The 20,100-nt window shown below is 35.7% G+C and overlaps 1 protein-coding gene across 10 annotated transcripts in view; it reads right to left on the bottom strand.

The window, feature by feature from the left end:
- The window catches only part of PTPN4 (protein tyrosine phosphatase non-receptor type 4), a 180,516-nt gene that overhangs the window by 159,843 nt on the left and 573 nt on the right, over window positions 1–20,100 (bottom strand). For 3 of the 10 annotated variants that reach the window (XM_081260420.1, XM_081260416.1, XM_081260407.1), the window contains exon 1: window positions 19,825–19,904. The exons of 5 other annotated variants lie outside the window; for them this stretch is intronic. Coding sequence is in view for 1 of the 5 variants with exons in the window: in XM_081260413.1 (XP_081116539.1) it covers window positions 19,825–19,886 (62 nt within the window). In the remaining 4 variants the exon portion in view is untranslated. Of the gene's footprint in view, window positions 1–19,824; window positions 19,922–20,100 lie in introns of those variants that run through there. 2 more of the 10 variants (XM_081260413.1, XM_081260419.1) reach the window with 1 other exon arrangement.

Below are 20,100 nucleotides of genomic sequence, written 5' to 3'. Positions count from 1 at the left end.
TTGATTAAATATGCATGTCAGATCACACTGGCTACACTAGGAAATTAGAAAGGTCTAAACTAATGGTTAAATGCACTTTTATGGAAACTAATATAAAACTCCAAGATAAGATTTAACATTGGGTTGGGGTTATAGCTCAGTTGGTAGAGCACTTACCTAGCACGTGAGAGGCACTGGGTTTGATCCTCAGCACCACATTAAAAGATAAAATAAAGGTATTGGGTTCATCTACTACAAAAATTTTTTTTAAAAAAAGATTTAACATAAAAAAAATGTTAAATCATCCCAAATAATTTTGGAAATTTTGCTCAAGCTTCACAAAGCTTGATAAACTGAAAAGCAAGTGGTGACAGGGCTAAGCAGGGGAAATTAGAGAAGAAAACAAAACAAAACAAAAACCCTTAAGAGTAATGATGAGTGGCAATACAGATAAGCAATTAGAAAATGCCTATCGGCAGGGATCCAGACAAGTGGGCTTTAGTGTCACAGAGGTCAGGTAAGCAGGTGGCATCCCAGCAATCAGGAACAATGCAACAGGGAAACATGGCAGCAGGCAACATGTCTGATTATGTGGCTCTTGATGTAAGGTATACAGTAGATTAATAGAAAGCTCCGGCTTTAAGGCTAAAGTTCAAGAATTCAAAAATAAGACATATAACACAGAAAACAAGGGCAGTAGCAGAATAGGTACAGATTCTAGACTCAAACCTACTTTAAAAACTTCCAAGGGCTGGGGCTATAGCTCAGCTGATAGAATGCTTGCTTCGAATGCACAAGGACCTGGGTTCAAGCCCTAGCACCACAAAACAAACAACAACAACAACAACAAAAACCCTCAACCTGACATTTTTAAGCTGTAAAACTCTGGACAACTCTATTTTTTGAGTTTAACTTCTTCATCTGTAAAACCAGACTACCACCACCTACTCCATAGGGTTACTGAGAGAATTAAATTAAATATCATTTAAAAACAACCAGTAGAGTTTAACAAATATTAGTTTTACCCCTTTTTCTTTTGCTACCATTTTTTCATGTAAGCAACTGAAATAAGGAGGGTAGAGTCTGTCTTGGCCACAAAGTTTAGAAGGTTGGTCCCACGAGGCATTAGAGGACTTCAGGTACACAAAGTCGAGCAAACCATTAATGCACAATGCCTCATGAGAGCCCAATTCAGACAGAAAAGAAGTTAAAGCAAATAAGTTACACAGGAGAATAACAAAAGAATCCAACTATAGTAAGAGCTTAAATATTCAAAACAAGTTAGCTTAACAGTATATCTAAGGCTGAGGTTGTGGCTCAGTGGTAGAGCAACTTGACTAGCATGTGTGAGGCACTGGGTTTGATCCTCAGCACCACATAAAAATAGATAGATAAAACAAAGGTATTGTGTCCATCTACAACTAAAAATATTTTTTAAAAAACAACATATCAAAACAACGACATATCTACACAATAGAGTATGTCACTATATTGGAGGGGAGAAAGGTCGGGAGTTCTCTAAACACTAAAGTCAAATGATCTCCAAGGTATATTTAAATGAAAAAACATATATGTTTATAAAACATTAACACAGTAAGCTACTTTGAATGTGTAAACATTAATCTATATTTGTATTTGCTTCTATCTGTATAAATATTACAGAATATATAAAGAAATAAAGTGGGTTACCTATAAAGAGAGGTGAAGGAAAAGATTAGTATTGAGACTTCTCAACATATACCTTTTTCATATTATTTTGAATTTTGAACAAAGTAGTCATATTAATACCAATACAAAAATAGAAAAAAATTGAAATTTTTAAAACAAGAACTCTGAAGTCCTAATAACTTAACAACTAAGACTTATCTGTATGTATCTTAGCTGTATGCTACATCTATCTAACTATATGTAGTTAACTACAGCTGACCTACACCATTTTCAGCTGTACACTAGATTCTGAGTTCTGCTGAAGACCACTGTCCTTTACAATAACCTACTTGAGGACAAAAATTATGCCTTATTCAATTCTGTATCCCCAATGTCATATACTGTTCTTGGTACCTAGCTGGTACTCAAACTAACTATACATTGACTAAATGTTTTCTATCTGAAGTCATTTCCAATTCTAGTTATAATTTTTTAAATTGTACTGTTGGAGACTTTATTTTTATATACAAGAGTATTCTTAGAATTCATGTTTTTTTTACAAATGAGTGAAAGAAAATGTTAATTGTATAACATATAAATTATATTAACTAATAATAAGGTTAACAATGACCCTTTTTTGTGGGGTGGGTGGCAGTACTGGGGATTGAACTCAGAGCACTCAACCACTGAGCCACATTCCCAATGCTTTTTTGTATTATTTAGAGACAGGATCTCACTGAATTACTTAGCACCTTGCTGTTGCCAAGGCTGGCTTTGAACTCATGATCCTCCTTCCTTGGCCTCCCAAATTGCTGGAATTACAGGTGTGCACGACCATGCCCAGCTACAATGACATTTTGACAACTCCAAAACCCACAAAAAGATGGCAATAATTTGAAAGGAGGGCAGGGAGTTATCCCAGATACCTACTAAAATTCATTCAGGGCAATTATTTTGATAGCAAGTATTGCTATATGATTTTGTTTAACCATCTTTCAAATAACCACTATAATTTCTGTCCCTTAATCTTAAAAAATGATAAGATGTATGTATCCTTAAAAAGAAAAATAAATGATATTTTTCTTGATGCTATCTCCTCATCCTCCATAACCCAGGAAAGTCCTTCTTCCCTTTATGGTCAAATTTCATAAAAAGTTGTTTAGTTTATAATCAGTATTTGTCTAGTTTTCTCGATTTCACTCCTTACCAGGACTCTATACTGTAACTCCTCTGCTAAAGCAACAAACCTCAAACTAGTATGCCCCAAAAGAATCTTGGCAGCATTTCAGCAGAGGTCCTATGCTACCCAACTTTTTTAAGAATCTGCAAACCCTGAGACCCAAGAAATTTATATTTTTAATCAATATCCCAATGATTCTGAAGTAGTTAGCCTGCCTAATACACATGAAAACCACCCAACTAAAGTATCAACCTCCCAATAGTCACATTCAAAGCACTTTTGGTCTTCTTTCTCTTTGCAGCATTTGACACCTTCCTGAAATTCCCTAACTTTACCACTTTCTACCATACAACCAAATACTCTTCTGATACCACTATTCAGTTATCTTCTCTTCTAATAGTGCTTATTCTTTCAATGATGGTGATTAGACCCTTTGTGACCCTCTTTTTAACTTCATACACACTTAATAAGCTGTGTCAGTCACACCCATACAACCTTAAGTACTGTCACTTTGGATTCCAAACTATACTTACATAGGTAGTGAGAGGCTACACAATATAGGAGAGAAAAGATGCTTCAGTATCAGACAAATCCAAATTCAAAATATTTGCTATTTACACAATAACATACCCAACGACACACACCTTTCTGAGTTTCATCTTAGTTCTCCTTTTAAACTGGGGGTAATATCTTTCTACAAATTCTTTTTCTGATTAAATGATTTCAAAAAGAGACTAAATGAAAAATTCCCTACCCTGCAAGGACCTAGCAGCATGTCCTGAGGATGGCCAAGCAAAATCTGGGACAATTTGAACATTAGAATAAAACTAAAGACTCCATTAACTAATAAGAATCACCAAATAGGAACAAAATTTCCATAATTATATATTGAAATGAACAAATATTTTTTTTTAAAGTCTGGAAAAGAAGAAAATCTTTCAGTAAAATACCAACTAATGTAGATGGCAGCCTTCACAATGATGGCTAATTCAGACAGGAGTCACCAGAGCACCCAAATGATGGTAGTTAGAGGTTTTATGAGAAATATTAGCAGAGTCTTGGATATTTTCCCATCTAAGAGTTATCAATTGCAAAAAGAAAAATGGGATCTGGGAATGTAGCTCAGTGGGCCTAGCATAAGGTCTTGGGTTGGATCCCCAATATCACAAAAAGAACAAAGGAAAAATGATGGCTTCACAATAGAGAAACCTAATGAACATGAACTTACAAAGTGTTTAAGGTTAAACACCACCCGTGGTTGGATAATACTGTATGTCTTCTACTTGCACTAAGAATAGCACACCATAAACCAGTCATCGTGGAATATTCCTGTAATCCTAGAGATCTGGAAGGCTGAGGCAAGAGAGTGCAAGATCCAAATCAGCTTGACAACTTTGCAAGACTCAGTTTCAAAATTTTTAAAAATGGGCTGGGATGTAGCTCAGTAGAGTACCTTTGGGTTCAATCCCCTGTACCACCAGAAAACAAAAACAAACAAACAAAACCCCCCACACACTTCTTCATTTCTATGGTATTCTGGCAAACAATGCACTCAGTCTATATGAGAGGAACCACTGTATAGAGGGACATGTTACATAGAACTGCACCGTTAAAAACTATTAAGACCATAAAACACAGGAATACTGAGGAAATGTTCTAAACTAAAGAAGACTAGGGCAGAAGATGTGGCTCAGTGGTGGAGTATTTGCCTGGCATGCTGAGGCCCTGTGTTCAATCCTTAGCACACGCACACACAAAAAGATGTAGAAGACAAACTAAAGAAAACTAAAGAGACATAGTTAAAGGCAATGAGTAACTCTAAATTGGATTCTGGACAAAATAAGGACAACTGGGAAAACTTGAATGGTATCTACAGATCTGAAAGTAGTATTGTATCAATGTTAATTTCCTGATTTGATATTTATGAAGAAGACGTCATATTTTGGTAAATATATAGTAGAATATTTAGGGGTGATAAGTAACATGTCTACAACTTGCTCTCAAATGGTAGAGAAAAGGTCAAATGACATTACCAATAGTGTATTCCCCTGAAATGAAGAAACTGGGATGAAAATGAAGGACCAGTAATGAGAGATGGTTGGGTAGTTTCACTGAAACCTAAGAATCCAATTAGACCCCACTGAAATACCAATGACATTCTTCATAGAACTAGAAAAAAGTCTTAAAATCTGGAAGAATAAAAGACCAGAAAAGCTAAAAAAAGCATTACTAGAGGCATTATAATACCTGACTTCAAATTATTTCAGAGTTATAATTATATAGTGATATAAAACTGCATGGTACTGGCATAAAAAGAGTAGAGACCAATGGTACAGCATAGAAGACAGAGAGATAAACCCACACATCTAAAGTCATCTGATCCTTGACAAAGGTGCCAAAAATATATACTGGAGAAAAGACAGTCTTTTTAACAAATGGGTGCAGGGCAAACTGGTTATTCATACATAGAAGAATAAAACTAGACCCTTATCTCCTACTCCACACATAAAAAAAATCAACTCAAAATGGATCAAGACCTAGGAATTAGACCATAACTATGCAACACCTAGATACCAAGAGGTAATAAATGGGATGGCATCAAATTAAAAAGCTTCTGCACAGCAAAGGAATAATAAGATTGCCAATTAAGAATGTGACTAGAGGGCTGGAGCTGTAGCTCAGTGGCAGAACACTTGCCTAGCATGCATGAGGCAATGGGTTTGAGCCTCAGCACCATATAAAAATAAACAAATAAATAAAGGCATTCTGTCCATTTACAACTACAAAAATTAAAAAAAAAAAAAAAAAGAATGTGACTAGAGAACCTACAGAACGGGAGAAATTTTTTTTTAAATTTTTCTGTTTTAGGGGCTGGGGATGTGGCTCAAGCAGTAGCGCGCTCGCCTGGCAAGCGTGCGGCCAGGGTTCGATCCTCAGCACCACATACCAACAAAGATGTTGTGTCCGCCGATAACTAAAAAAAAAATAAATATTAAAAAAATTCTCTCTCTCTCTCTCTCCTCTCTCACTCTATCTTTAAAAAAAAATTTCTGTTTTAATTTTACATGACAGAATGCACTTTGATTCATCATATATAATGGAGTATAATTTCTCATTCTTCTGGTTGTACATGATAGAGAATCACACGGGTCGTATAATTATATATGCATACAGGGTAATAATGTCTGATTCATTCTATGATCCTTCCTACCCTCCCTTCACTCCTCTCTACCTAAAGTAACTATTCTTCCCTAGCCCTCCCCGCCCATTGTGAATTAGCATCTACATATCAGAGAAAATACTTAGCTTTTGGGTTTTTGGGATTGGCTTTCACCTAGCATAATATTCTCCAGCTCCATCCATTTACCAGCAAATGCCATAATTTCATTCTTCTTTAAGGCTGAGTAATATTCCATCGTATATGTACACCACATTTTCTTTACCCATTCCTCTATTGAAGGACACCTAGGTTGGTTCCATAGTTAAGCTATTATGAATTGGACTGCTATAGACATTGATGTGGCTGCATAACTGTAGTATGCTGATTTTAAGTCCTTCGGGTATATTCTGAGGAGTGGGAGAACTGGGTTAAATGGTTCTTCTGAGGAATCTCTATTACACTTTCCAGAGTAGTTGCACCAATTTGCATTTCCATGAGCAATGTATGAGTGTACCTTTTCCCCCACATCCTCACCAATATTTACTGTTGATTCTATTCTTGATAACTACCATTCTGCCTACAGTGAAATGGAATCACAGAGTAGTTTTGATTTGCATTTCTCTAATTGCTAAAGATGCCGAACATTTTTCATATATTTGTTGCTCAACTGTATTTCTTCTTCTGTGAAGTGTATGTTCAGTTCCTTAGCACATTTTTAGTTTTTTGTTTTTGTTTTGGTGTTAAGGTTTTTGAGTTCTTTATATATCCTGGAGATTAATGCTCTGAGGTGCATGTGGTAAAGATTTTTTTCCCATTCTGTAGGCTCTCTCTTCACGTTATTGTTTCCTTTGCCAAGAAGAAGCTTTTTAGTTTGAATCTGTCCCATTTATTAATTCTTGATTTTAGTTCTTACCCTTTAGGAGTCTTGTTACGGAAGTCAGATCCTAAGCTGACATAGTGGAGATTTGGGCCTATTTTTTCTCCTATTAGGTGCAGGGTCTCTGGTCTACTGCGTTAAGTCTTTGATCCACTTGGAGTTTTGTGCAGGGTGAAAGATAGGGGTTTAATTTCATTTTGTTACATGTGGATTTTTAGTTTTCCCAGCACCATTTGTTGAATAGGCCATCTTTTCTCCAGTGAATGTTTTTGGTGCCTTGGTCTAGTATGAGATAACTGTATTTATGTGGGTTTGCCTCTGTCTTCTATTCTGTACCATTCGTCTACGTGTCTGTTTTGGTGCCAATATCATGCCATTTTGTTACTATGGCTCTAAAATATAGTATTGTGATGCCTCCTGCTTCACTCTTCTTGCTAAGGATTGCTTTGGCTATTCTGGGTTTTTCATTTTTCTAAATGAATTTCATGATTGCTTTTTCTAGTTCTCTGAAGAATGTCATTGGGATTATTTTGGAATTGCATTAAATCTGTATAACACTTTCGGAAGTATGGCCATTTTGACAGTATTAATTCTGCTTATTCAGGAAAATGGGAGGTCTTTCTATCTTCTGAGGTCTTCAATTTCTTTATTTAGTGTTCTGTAGTTTCATTGTACAAGTCTTTCACCTCTTTTGTTAGACTGAGTCCCAATTTTTTGTTTTTGTTTTGTTTTGTTTGAGGCTATTTGTGGATGGGTTAGTTTTCCTACTTTCTCTTCCAGTAGTTTTGTCACTAATATAAAGGAACATGTTTGATTTATGGGTGTTGATTTTATAACCTACTACTTTGCTGAATTCATTTATGAGTTTTAGAAGTTTTCTGGTGGAATTTTTTCGCTCTTCTAAATATAGAATCAGTCATTAGCAAATAAAGTTTGAGTTCTTTTCCTATTCGTATCCCTTTAATTTCTTTCTCATAATTGCTCTGGCTAGAGTTTCAAAGACAATGTTGAATACAAGTAGTAAAAGAGGGTATCCTTGCCTTGTTCCAGTCTTTAGAGGGAATGTTTTCAATTTTTCTCCATTTGAATGATATTGGCCTTGAGTTTAGCCTATACAGCTTTTATGATGTTGACGTTTGTTTCTACTATCCCTCATTTGTTTCTACTATCCCTTGTTTTTTTCTAGTGTTTTGAAAAATGAAGGGGTACTGTATTTTTCAAATGCTTTTTCTGCATCTATTGAGATGATTATGAATTCTTGTTTTTAAGTCTATTGATATGATGAATTACACTTGTTGATTTCTGTATGTTGAACCAACCTTGCATCCCTGGGATGAACCCTACTTGTTCGTGGTACACTATCTTTTTAATATGTTTTTGTATGTGGTTTGCCAGAATTTTACTGAGAATTTTTGCATCTATGTTCATCAGGGATATTGGCCTGAAGTTTTCCTTCTTTGATGTGCTTTTGTCTGGTTTTGGTATCAGGGTGATATTTTCCTCATAGAGTAAGTTTGAAAGGGTTATTTCCTTTTCTATTTCATGGCAATTTGAGGAGTATTGGTATTAATTCTTCTTTGAAAATCTTGTAGAACTTAGCAGAGAATCCAACTGATCCTGGGCTCTTCTTAATTGGTAGGCTTTTGATGGCCTGTTCTATTTCGTTGCTTGAAATTGATCTGTTTAAATTGTATACGACGTCCTGATTCAATTTGAGTAGTCTCTAGAAATTTGTCAATGTCTTCAAGATTTTATATTTTATGAGTATAAATTTTCAAAATAGTTTCTGATTATCTTCTGTATTTCAGTAGCATCCATTGTGATATTTCCTTTTTCATCATGAATTTTAGTAGATTTCTCTTTCTCTTTTTCAGCATGACTGAAGGTTTATCTATTTTTTCAAAGAAAAAAACTTTTTGTTTGGTCAATTTTATGAATTGTTTCTTTTGTTTCAATTTCATTGATTTCAGCTCTGATTTTAATCATTTCCTGTCTTCTACTGATGTTTGTGTTGATTTGTTCTTTCTCTAGGGCTTTGACATGTCATGTTAGGTCATTTATTTGTTGACTTTTTATTCTTTTAATGAATGGGCTCAATGCAATGAACTTTCCTTTTAGCACTGCCTTTATGATGTCCCACAGATTTTGTTATGTTTTATTACTATTCTCATCATTTACATCTCTGTATTTTTTTATTTCATCTTTGATTTATTCTGTTATCCATTCATCATTCAATAATGTTTTATTTAGTCTCCAGGTGTTACAATAGCTTATATTTTTTTTATTCTCTCATTGATTTCTAATTTTATTTCATTATGATCTGATAGGATGGAGGGTATTAGCTCTATTTTTTTGTATTTGCTACGAGTCGCTTTGTGGCATAAGATATGGTCTATTTTAGAGCAGGATCCATGTGCTGCTGAGAAGTGTATTTGCTCATTGATAGACGAATATTCTATATATGTCTGTTAAGCCTAAATTATTGATTAGTGTTATTTATATCTAGAGTTCTTTATTCAGTTTTTGTTTGGAAGATGTATCCCACAGTGAGAGAGGTGTGTTATTAAAGTCACCCAGTATTACTGTGTTATGGTCTATCTGGTTCTCAAAATTTAGAATGGTTTGTTTGATGTACAGAGATGTTCCACTGTTTGTGGCATAAATATTTATGATTGTTATGTCTTGTTGATGTGTAATTCCCTTAAGCAGTATGAAATGGGCTTCTTTGTCCCTTCTGATTAACTTTGGCTTAAAGTCCTCTTTATCTGATATGAGGATAGAAAACCCTGCATGTGAGTGATATGTTTTTTTCCCATCCTTTCACCTTCATTCTGTAGATGTCTTTGCCTATGAGATAAGCCTCTTGTAGACAGCATATTATTGGCTCCTTTTTTAATCCAATCTGCCAGTCTCTCTTTCGATTGATGAGTTTAAGATTATTATTGAGCTACGATTTGTGTTCCCAGTCATTTTGGTTTACTTTTGGTTTTTAATTTGTCTTAGTTTCTCCTTCGATTGACATTTCTTTAGCATTGTTCATCTCTGGTGGTTTTCACTTTTTTTCCCCCCTCACTTTATTCTCATGGAATATTTTATTGAGAATATTCTGTAGTACACGCTTTCTAGTTGCAAATTCTTTTAACTTTTGTTTATCATGGAGGGTTTTTATTTCATTTTCAAATCTGAAACAATTCTGCTGGATAAAAAATTCTTGGTTGGCATCCATTTTCTTTCTGAGTTTGAAATATATTATTCCAGTACCTCCTAGCTTTGAGGGTCTGGGTTGAGAAATCAGTTGAGATCTGAATTGGTTTCCCCCTATATGTCATTTGAATTTTTTCTCTCACAGCCTTTAAGATTTTATCTTTATTCTCTGTGTTAGTCATTCTCATTATAATGTGTCTGCTGTAATTTTGTACATTTGGGATTCTGTAAGCCTTTTGTATTTGATTTTACATTTCCTTCTTTAGGTTTGGGAAATTTTCCAATATTATATCATTGAAAAGACTGCGCATTCCTTTAGTTTGTATCTCTGCTCCTTCATCTATCCCAATAACTCTTAAATTTGGTCTTTTCATATAATCCCATTATTCTTGTTTGGATGTCTGTTCATAGAATCTTACCATCTTTTCTCTGCATGGTCAACTCTATTTTCAAGATTATATATTTTATCTTCATGGCCTGAGGTTCTATATTCCAAGAGGTCTTGTTTGTTGGTGATGCCTTCCATTGTTTGGTTTATTGACACCTTCATTTCAAGGACTTCTGCTTGGTTTTTTTCACAATCTCTCTTTATTGAAGCGATCCTTCACTTCCTGTGTTTTTTCTTTCATTTCTTATACTATCCTTTTTTCGCAGATCAGTTTAACTATGTACATTCTAAACTCCCTCTCTTGACATTTCTTCTACTGTTTTGTCAGTGGATTCTGTCCCTGGAGCTTCTTGGTTTATTTGGGGCACTTTATTCCTTTGTTTTTTCATGTTGTTCGTGTGTTTCCCCATCTAGCAGTATGGATCTAAGGCAGCACAAATTCTACTCTGCAGACCTACGGTGTCCCTGAAGGTTTCCAGCACCTCGCTTTCAAGGGGGGAGACCAATATCAAAAGCACCCAACGCAAACAACATATAGCCCCAAACCCACTAGATCCTATGAAGACTTTCACAGTTTTCTCACAACAAAAAGAAATAGTTTAATTTACTGTCCACACTATACATAGCAAATTTGTTAAAAGGGTTCACAATTCCAAATGCTGGACAAAGAGAACAGAAGTGGTGCAGGACACTATGTTCATGAGGGAGGAGGAGAGAAGCCATAAGCCATAAGCAAAAATCTACAGTTAGAGTGGGGAAGAATTGACAGAGACTGACCTTTAGTATAGGAAAAAAACACAGAAATCCAGAAAAACAGACAAGCGAGAGGAAAAATATATATAATAAAAATTAAAAATATACAATAAAATGCAAAATACCATCCATACACTAAAATCCTCAACAAACTGATGCATGAAAAAATACCTGGAACCAAAAATAGTAGCTAGCTAGAAAAAGCGGGGGGGGGGGGGTGTATTTAAAACAAAAGCACATCAAACGGGGATGGGGGTGCTCAATGGAAAACTGAGCAACTGCTTGCTTCAGAGTTCAAAGTTTTCTCAGACCTGTCTGATTCTTCATAGGACTGCCACACAGACCCAGCTACCATCCCTCTAATCTGGATTTCAATACCCCAAGCTTGGTCACATTGCAGACCCAAGATCTCCAAGCTGTTCTAAGTTGCAGGAAGATGATCAGGGATGCACTTACATAGGGAAGTGACCCTGAAAAGGCACTGCAAGATGGCAGTCAACTTATAGGAAGACTCCAGGCGCAGCCAACTCTGCAGGCACTTTGACACTGAACATCCAGGTCCCCGCTGGTGTCCCCAAACAGAGGCAGCTCGCCCTCAGATGGCAGTGGCAGCAAACCAGCTGGCACCCAGGCCCCAGGCACTGGCTGGCATCCCAAGATGGAGGTGGCCATGTGTAATCAAACCTGCAGGCACTCTGGCAGCGGACCTCTGGACATCAGCAGCAGTGGTTCAGCAGCAGCAGCAGCAGCAGTCCAGGGCAGCGGCACCATGTGAATCAATTGACAGGAGCAGCACCAGTAGTAGCAGCGCTTGGAGAAAAGACTTCCAGGTGATGACAGGGAGGAGCGGGCAACTGAGGCAACAGTGTAGGTAGAAGTGGCATCTGCGGCGCCAGAGAGAAAACCTCTAGGCAAAGGTGGGGGCAGCAGTGTGGGAGAGGCAACCATGCCTGGAGAAAAGACCTCTGGGCTTTGGCAGCGGCCTCTGCTGGAAGACAATCTTTGTTGTCTACTCTTCCAAAAGAGCTCTAATATCTAGTGGGGTGCAGTAGCGCATGCCTCCCCAGGGGATGGGGAGGCTAAAACAGGAGGATTCCCGAGTTCAAAGCCAGCCTCAGCAAAAGCAAGGCACCAAGCAACCCAATGGACTGTCTCTAAACAAAATACAAAATAGGGCTAGGAATGTGGCTCAAGGGTCGAGTGCCTCTGAGTTCAATCCCCAATACCCATCCCCAAAGAAAAGAGGTCTAATATTTAGAATATATAAAGAAAAAAATCATATAACCCAATTAATAAATGGGCAAATTGAACTAAATAATAGCTATCAAAAGAAGAAATACAAATGTACTACAAATATAATAGTAATAATAAACATAAAAGGAACACTTTTATACTGTTGGTAGATTGTAAATTAATACAACCACTATGGAAATTGGTATGGAGTTTCCTCAAAAGACAAGGCATACAACAACTATAGACCCAGCTATACCACTCCTCAGTATTTATCCTAAAGAATTAAAGTCACCACACTATAGGGATACATGCATACACCCATGTTTACAGCAGCACAATTCATAACAGTCAAACTATGAAATCAGCCTAGTTGTCCATAAGTGAGTTAATGGATAAAGAAAATGTGGGGCTGGTGATGTGGCTCAAGTGGTAGCACGCTCACCTGGCATGCGTGCGGCCCGGGTTCGATCCTCAGCACCACATACAAACAAAGATGTTGTGTCCACCAATAACTAACTAAATAAATAAATATTTAAAAAAAAAAAGAAAATGTGGTACATATACTCAATGGAGTTTTATTCAGCCATAATAGTGAATTTATGCCACTTGCAGAAAAATGGATGGAACTTGAGGTCATTAATTATGTTAAGCAAAATAAGCCAAACTGAGAAGGTCAAGGGTGGTATATTTTCTCTCATCTGTCGAAGCTAGAGAGTAAAAAAGAAAAGAGAGGTGGTGGGGGGTGGGCAGGGTAGTCAGGGATCTCATGACAGGAGATCAGAAGAGGGACAGGATCAGGGGACAAAAAGAGGGGAGGGAAGAGGGAAGTGCTAGGGAGTGATACTGGCCAAATAATATTGTTATCTTGTGCACATGTACCAATATGTAACAACAAACCCCATCATTATGTACAACTATAATATATCAATTTAAAAAATGTGAAAAATAAATTTAAACAGAATACTATTAGACATAGCAAAAAGATATGCCCAGGTTATCCCTGGAAATGTAGAAAGGAAGTTTTTACTAAGCCTGCTACAGTAAGTTAGGCACAACAAAACGTTCCAGGCTCATCTTGGGTACATACACAGTATATATATATTGTTAAAAATTGGTTGAACAGGCAAATGAACAAATAGACAGTTCAGGCGCTCTAACTACTTTCCTTGAGACTTTTCATTAGGCTTGAATTTCAAAATGTTAATTTTTAAAAATCCAATAAGGACTTATGACAAACTTGGTGACTAGCAAAATACTTGGCTCACTGACGGTACTCAATAAAAATTATTTGGCCTTCTCAAAGGAGAAAAGAGGCCAAAGAACAAATCTTAGCATCATTTTCAACTTTTTGCCTCCTTCCCCCATATCCAAATGGAGTCACAGTTCTAATGAAACTACCTAATCAGTTTTCACAGTCCTAATGAAACTACCTAATCAGTAATCTCACATTCTTATTTTTATTTCCCCATTCCTAGCCTTACTATCCCTCATTTGGCATGCTAAGATCATCCTTACTTATCTCCCTACCCCATTTCTAACCTCATCCTTGCACCATTCTTACATCCTTGTATCATTACCTAGAAGTCACGAGTTACCTTTCAAAACCTATTTCCAATCTTATTCCCTTATTCAAATATCCTAATTGTTAATGCTGATTTCCCACAGTTGCACCAAAAATTACCCTCCCCCAACAACAACGATGAAGAAAATACTGAGGAGTGGGTAGAAGAAGGGAAGACAGGGGAGGAAGGGGAGACTTTGACTTGACCTTCTTCATGCTTGCTTTAGGACTTGGTATGCGTTTTATTCTTGACTATGAAGTGGGGCTGCCAAGAGTGAATGGATAAACTCTCCAACACTGTTTTTCACAATCCTTTTCCCAAGTTGGCACCAAAATAATTTTTTAGCACAATTGTATAAACCAAGAAGACTATGAAGCCAAAAGAAACCATCCTAAGGCTCCAACATACCCAACGTGAAGCTCTGTTCTAAAGGTCTTAATATGATCCCTTTCATTGCCCAAACATAAGAATCCTTAACTAGGCTTGTCTCCCTCAATAGTCAACACATATGCACACACAGATTCATACACAGGAGTAGATACCACACCCATCAAGAGGTGAATATACACAAGACAACTTGCATTTCTCCAAACACACTACGTATTCTTTCGTACTTCTGACTTTTTGTACACACTGTTCTCTTTCCCCAGATCAATTCCAACTCATCCTTCAAGACCATATTCCAAATACCACTTCTCATTTCCCCCAGATCTTATTACACTGTCACTCTGAATTGTGTTTGTTGACATGTGTTACCACTCTAGAATTTGAGTTCAAGGACAAGAATCATGCCTTATTTTCCTTTATGCCATTACTCTCACTCTATTAAGAGGTAAAGAAATGCTTACAACATCATTTCCCAATAAACCAAAAATTTCAAAAACACATTAATTAAAATAACAATGCAAAACTATACAATCAAATCAACATCTTTTTCAAAACAAGACTACCCATTGTAAGAATTTTGAGAGAGAGATTTGGCATAACCCTGGAACATTATCCCAGTCCTACAGTTTTAGACTGAGGAAAATTTTTAAAAGTTAACAAGAGGCAAACGACTAAATAAATTATGGAATATCACCTGAGTTTAAGGAAACATTTAAACTACATTCATGAACATGGGAATGGGAAAATGGAAAAAATAGTAATACCAACTACCACTTTTTGATCATCTATTTAAACACAGTGCTAGATGCTTTATATATGTTATCCTAATCTCCACAATAAAAGGCCAAGTGGTTCAGATGTTACATAATTTGCCCAAGGGTTTTTTTAATTGATTCTTTGTAGTTATATAAAACATTAGGATATATTTGACATAATCACAAAAGCATAAAATATAATTTGCTCTAATTCAGTCCCTCCTTTCTTTCCTCTACCCTACTGGTCTTTATGCAACTTACAGCTTTTTTTTTTTTTAATTAGTGTCTTGTAGATATACTTTATGTTGGGATTCACTGTACTCTATTCATGTATGTAAATACAGAAGTTAGGTAAAATGTAGAATGTTTTCTCTGACATGCACAAGGTTTTTGAGACTAGATTCCAAACCAGATCTGTTTCCCTTATATTTGACTTAAAATTATATCTTGACTACACAATTTTCCAGGAAAAAAAATACAGGTATATATGCTATATGTCTATATATTACACATCTATATATAATATAAATAAGTATTGACAACTATCTAGAAGGAATAAAAATATTACAATGGTGATTACTAATAAATGTTGTTACAGTATTTATCACTTTTTAAAATCAGAAACTTTTAAAAAGGGAATTACTGAATAACAAACTAAACTCAAAGCAACACAAACTAAGCAAGCCTTGTTTTTAATTTTATTACGTTTTGTAGGTAACATTAAAACTCAAGAAAAGCTATAGGAAGATATAATAAACTGTATCTGAGCAAGTATATTAACCCCAGGTGGTGTCACCAGGACTCAAAGCCTGATCTTTATGAATGGATTAAGCATCATTCTTCCAGAAAAGGTGAATTTTGAGAACAGCTTAAAGGAGGCAGATGGACTGCAGGATGGTTAAACTGAGGAAAAAATGATATAGGGAAAAACAAGAATATTTTCTTTTTTAAAACAAAAATAAGAAACAGCATTGGTGAGATGAAACTGGGGAAAGTCTTCAAGGGCCAGCAGATAAATTGAGAATAAATTTGATAAGCACCAGGGAACTCTACATATTCTTAAATGGAAGGTGACTTGCTGAAATATGATATTTTAAAGATTCAAACTTTGTTCCAACATATAGTACTGCCTTGGATTACCCAATCTTTTCAACAAACAACTGTGTGTGTGTGTAATCCATTATTCTTTATGTGTGATTTATACATATTCTCAAAAAGAAAATGACTGAATAAAAATCCTTATATGAAGAATGGGCACACTGCAGAGGGGAGACTTTCACATATGTTTGTATTAAGAGCCAGTGAACATTTAATAAAAATTACAAGAAGAGATCTTGGAAATAATCTTGTAATGGCAACCCCACTGTTTTCACAATAGGTTAAATGGAGACTCTAAAACAAAGTAACATGCCTAACGCCATACACAAACTTGTAGAAGATTACATACTAGAACTCATATTTCATAGGATGCAAGATATAAGGCTGTGTTGTCCAACACTATCACATTCACGACCAGATATGGCTAGCATCTGTGAACCACATTTTAAAGTAATTAAAACTAAATACAATTTTAAATTCAGTTTCTCACACATAACTAGTCACATGTCAAGTGCTCCACAGCCACACATGGTTAATGGCTACCATATCTAACAGTGCGGAAAAAGAACATTTCTATCATATTTGTCAATTATACCTCATTAAAGTGTGGACATGAGGGAAGAATATTTTCACAATGCAGAAAACTTAACTGGACAGCCCTGATCTAAAGAATAAGCTTTACAGTAAGACAAATGTGGTCTGAATTCCACTTACTAGGAGTATGACTCTGGACAAGTTATTTAATTTCTCTTTACTTCTATTTCAGGGGTAGGAGAGGACAGGGGATTAATAATACTTACCTCACAAATTATACTTGATGATGAACTGGAATAACATGAAATACCCCTTGTACACTGTCTGACACTTAACAGATAATAAATACTATTACTCTTCCCTTCTGGAGTCTTTTTTTTTTCCCTAGTACTCTACATAATCTCCTTGTTAAAAGATATAAACACAATAACCCACCCAAGTTAATATCTTCCCCTCAAAATAGTCCATTGTATGAAAACCTGAGCTTTTCTTCCAGTATTTCTACTTGGGAATAATGAAATAAAGAATTAATGTGAGGGAAAAATACCTCTAATACAGAGAGTGTGACAAATTTTCCCTTCTCTTTTCCCCCATTCCATTTTGGAATACTGACTTCTCATGCAAAGGATATACAATAAATTAGGCTGTTCTTAAACAACTGACTTCCACACCAATAAATACCCTACAGTGCTTCTACATTATATTCCTTCTCACCATCGGTACTAACTGAATATTAAATGAAGAAATAACAATACCTTCCTCCTACAGTACTTTCCTGGCAAACAATACAAGGATTTCCAGAATGCTAAGCCAATCTTCAAGGCTTCACAGCTTCTAGTGAGCCAGTAAATTTAATCTACCTCGACTATAGCATATAAAAAACTTCATAATATGCAGTAACCCAGAAAAACAACAATTCAATTCTGTCTATAACCAGTGCTTTTCTACCAATAAACAAATTTTATTTAGGAGCAATAATTCATATTTAGCACCATTAAATCATACAGACTTTCATTCCTAGTGAGGTCAGAGATTTTTGCATACCTAATAAGTAACAAAGAATTCAAGAACTTTTAACCATTTCCCTTTAAACAGCCACTAAACAAGTTAAGATCCTTAAATATTTTTTAAAAGCATTCCTGCTGTTTAAAAGTGACCAAATTAACTCTCTGAAGGACGAAACAAAGTATTCTCAATATCAGTGCCTCTGTGAAATTATCTGGTAGTCTCTTTGTTCCTTAAAGATAATTCACTTAAAAAAACATGGTCAACATTCCCCTTTTTGAGTGTAAACAAAGTCATAAATAAATACTAGACCAATAACAATATTTCCACATACAGTCACTATACAACTCAATTATATTTAATAGATGAAACTAAAATAAATCAAGTATATAAACCACAGAGTTTAACAACAGTCTACAGGGATCATATAAGTTTAAAAAAATTGAAAAAAATTTTTTAAAATTATTATCCCACATAAACTTATTACTATTTTACTTTACACATTAAAATAAAAATTAGGCACCTTTGTCTGAACTGATGAAATTTAGTTTGTGATATTCTGTACTTTTTTAACACCCTTCAATAATAATGAAGTGTACATTGGTCACAGACTAGTTTAAACAAATTTTCCTGATGCTACATTCTAAGTACATCTGACCCAGAAAGTATTTTTAGCAAGTGCATTCAATCAATGCTGGTTTTATGCCTAGCCTAAATTAGAAATCAGGTGTCATAAATTTAAAGTAACATGTTACTAGAGGTATTTTAAAGACATTCAATTAGGACATAAGGAAAAAAAAAACCAAATTTGACACAATCCATCCACAGCTAACATTTTAGAAAACAGGCAATAAGAAAGTCGCATCCTCATCTATTACTGCTTTTTGAAGAATCCCTGGTTTTCTAAATTAATAACTAACCTACTCAATATCTTTAAAAAACTATAAAATAGTGATGTCTCCTTGTGTTCAAAATGTCTTGCCAAATGTCTAAAACATACTAGCTAAATCACAATTACTATATGCAAAAAAGACCATGTTGCTCTTACAAATCACTCAAGATCATATTATAAAACCATGCACATGTGTAAATGCAAAATGAAATAAAGATATGTAAGCCATAAAAATGTTAAGAGATGCAAAAATAGCTATTATGGTAAGTGGAGCAGAAATTTATTCTGACAAAAAAATGGTGGTATCCACAAACTGACTTAACTCTTATGAGTCTGTAAAGTAGTTCTGTGCCATACACAACTTTTGCTTTCAAAAGTTTTCTTTTCCTTTAAAACAATGTTCAATTTAAACTTACCAAATTCAAGATTTAACTGATGTATCTAGCTCTATTCCATTAAGGACATTTGTGGCTCTGAATAATCATTTATTTTAAGGTCATCCCCTCCCACTCTTAAAAAATGAGAAATAATTTCCTCCCTCTGGCACACTAAGCTTCAGGAAGCCAGGATTTTAAAATGCCCCAGCTTTTACTGTACCAGTCTTCTTTCTACTCAAATCTTCTATTACAAGACGGATACACTGACTTTTTTTTTCCTCCATAGATATGTTTTAAATGTTTTATTGTGCTGTGCTGTTTCAAGTGGGCTCAAGATTTCGTCACAAAAACTTAATATTAAATTTCATATTCGAAAAGCAGCTGGTTTGTTGCAGATATGTCAGGTCCTCCTAGAACAAGGCTTTGAAAAATCCTGCAAATCGTCCTTGTGCATACTGATGTCACTCTATGATGCAAGCCCAGACACAGTCTCCCATTCTAAATTTCACAGAAATATCCATACGTACATCAGTGCAACTGTAAACTGTTCCATTTTAAGGAAACCCTGGGAAATGCATCGGCTCATCTACTTAGCTATATCTCAACTTTTTTGGCCCAACTACAGATTTCTAAATACTAGCATATACTGGTAGAAGCATTAGAAGGTTAGAATTTGAATAGTAGAGATAGTGTGCTCCTGCAGCAAGCAAGAAGCGCTCCTGAGCCAATTTTTAAAAATCTACCAAGAATTCTACCAGCAATGGAAAAGTCTATAAAGAGTCTAAAGCCTTACATAGAGTTCAGGCACCGCGAAACGTTCCATCTTCGTACGTATTCCATCCCTTGTTCCTTCATTCACCCATAACAGATTTCAACTATAACGTTGGGAACTCCAAGAGCAAAGGTCCCAGGAAAAAGGAAAAAAAGAAGCGTCCTTATTTCCTTCCTTTTAAATCAACCCTGTACCTCCGATTTGCCCTATTTGGCACCTCCAAGAGCCTCACACGCCCCAGGTAACAACCTCGCATACAACGTGCAGGGCCGAAGGGCCGGCGGGCACCCAAGAGCC

The sequence above is a fragment of the Spermophilus citellus genome, assembly GCF_964194105.1.
Source record: "Spermophilus citellus genome assembly, chromosome: 11".
Classification (NCBI taxonomy): Eukaryota; Metazoa; Chordata; class Mammalia; order Rodentia; family Sciuridae; genus Spermophilus; species Spermophilus citellus.
The sequence above is the reverse complement of the archived record's forward strand: the minus strand, read 5'-3'. Positions and strand labels throughout refer to the sequence as shown.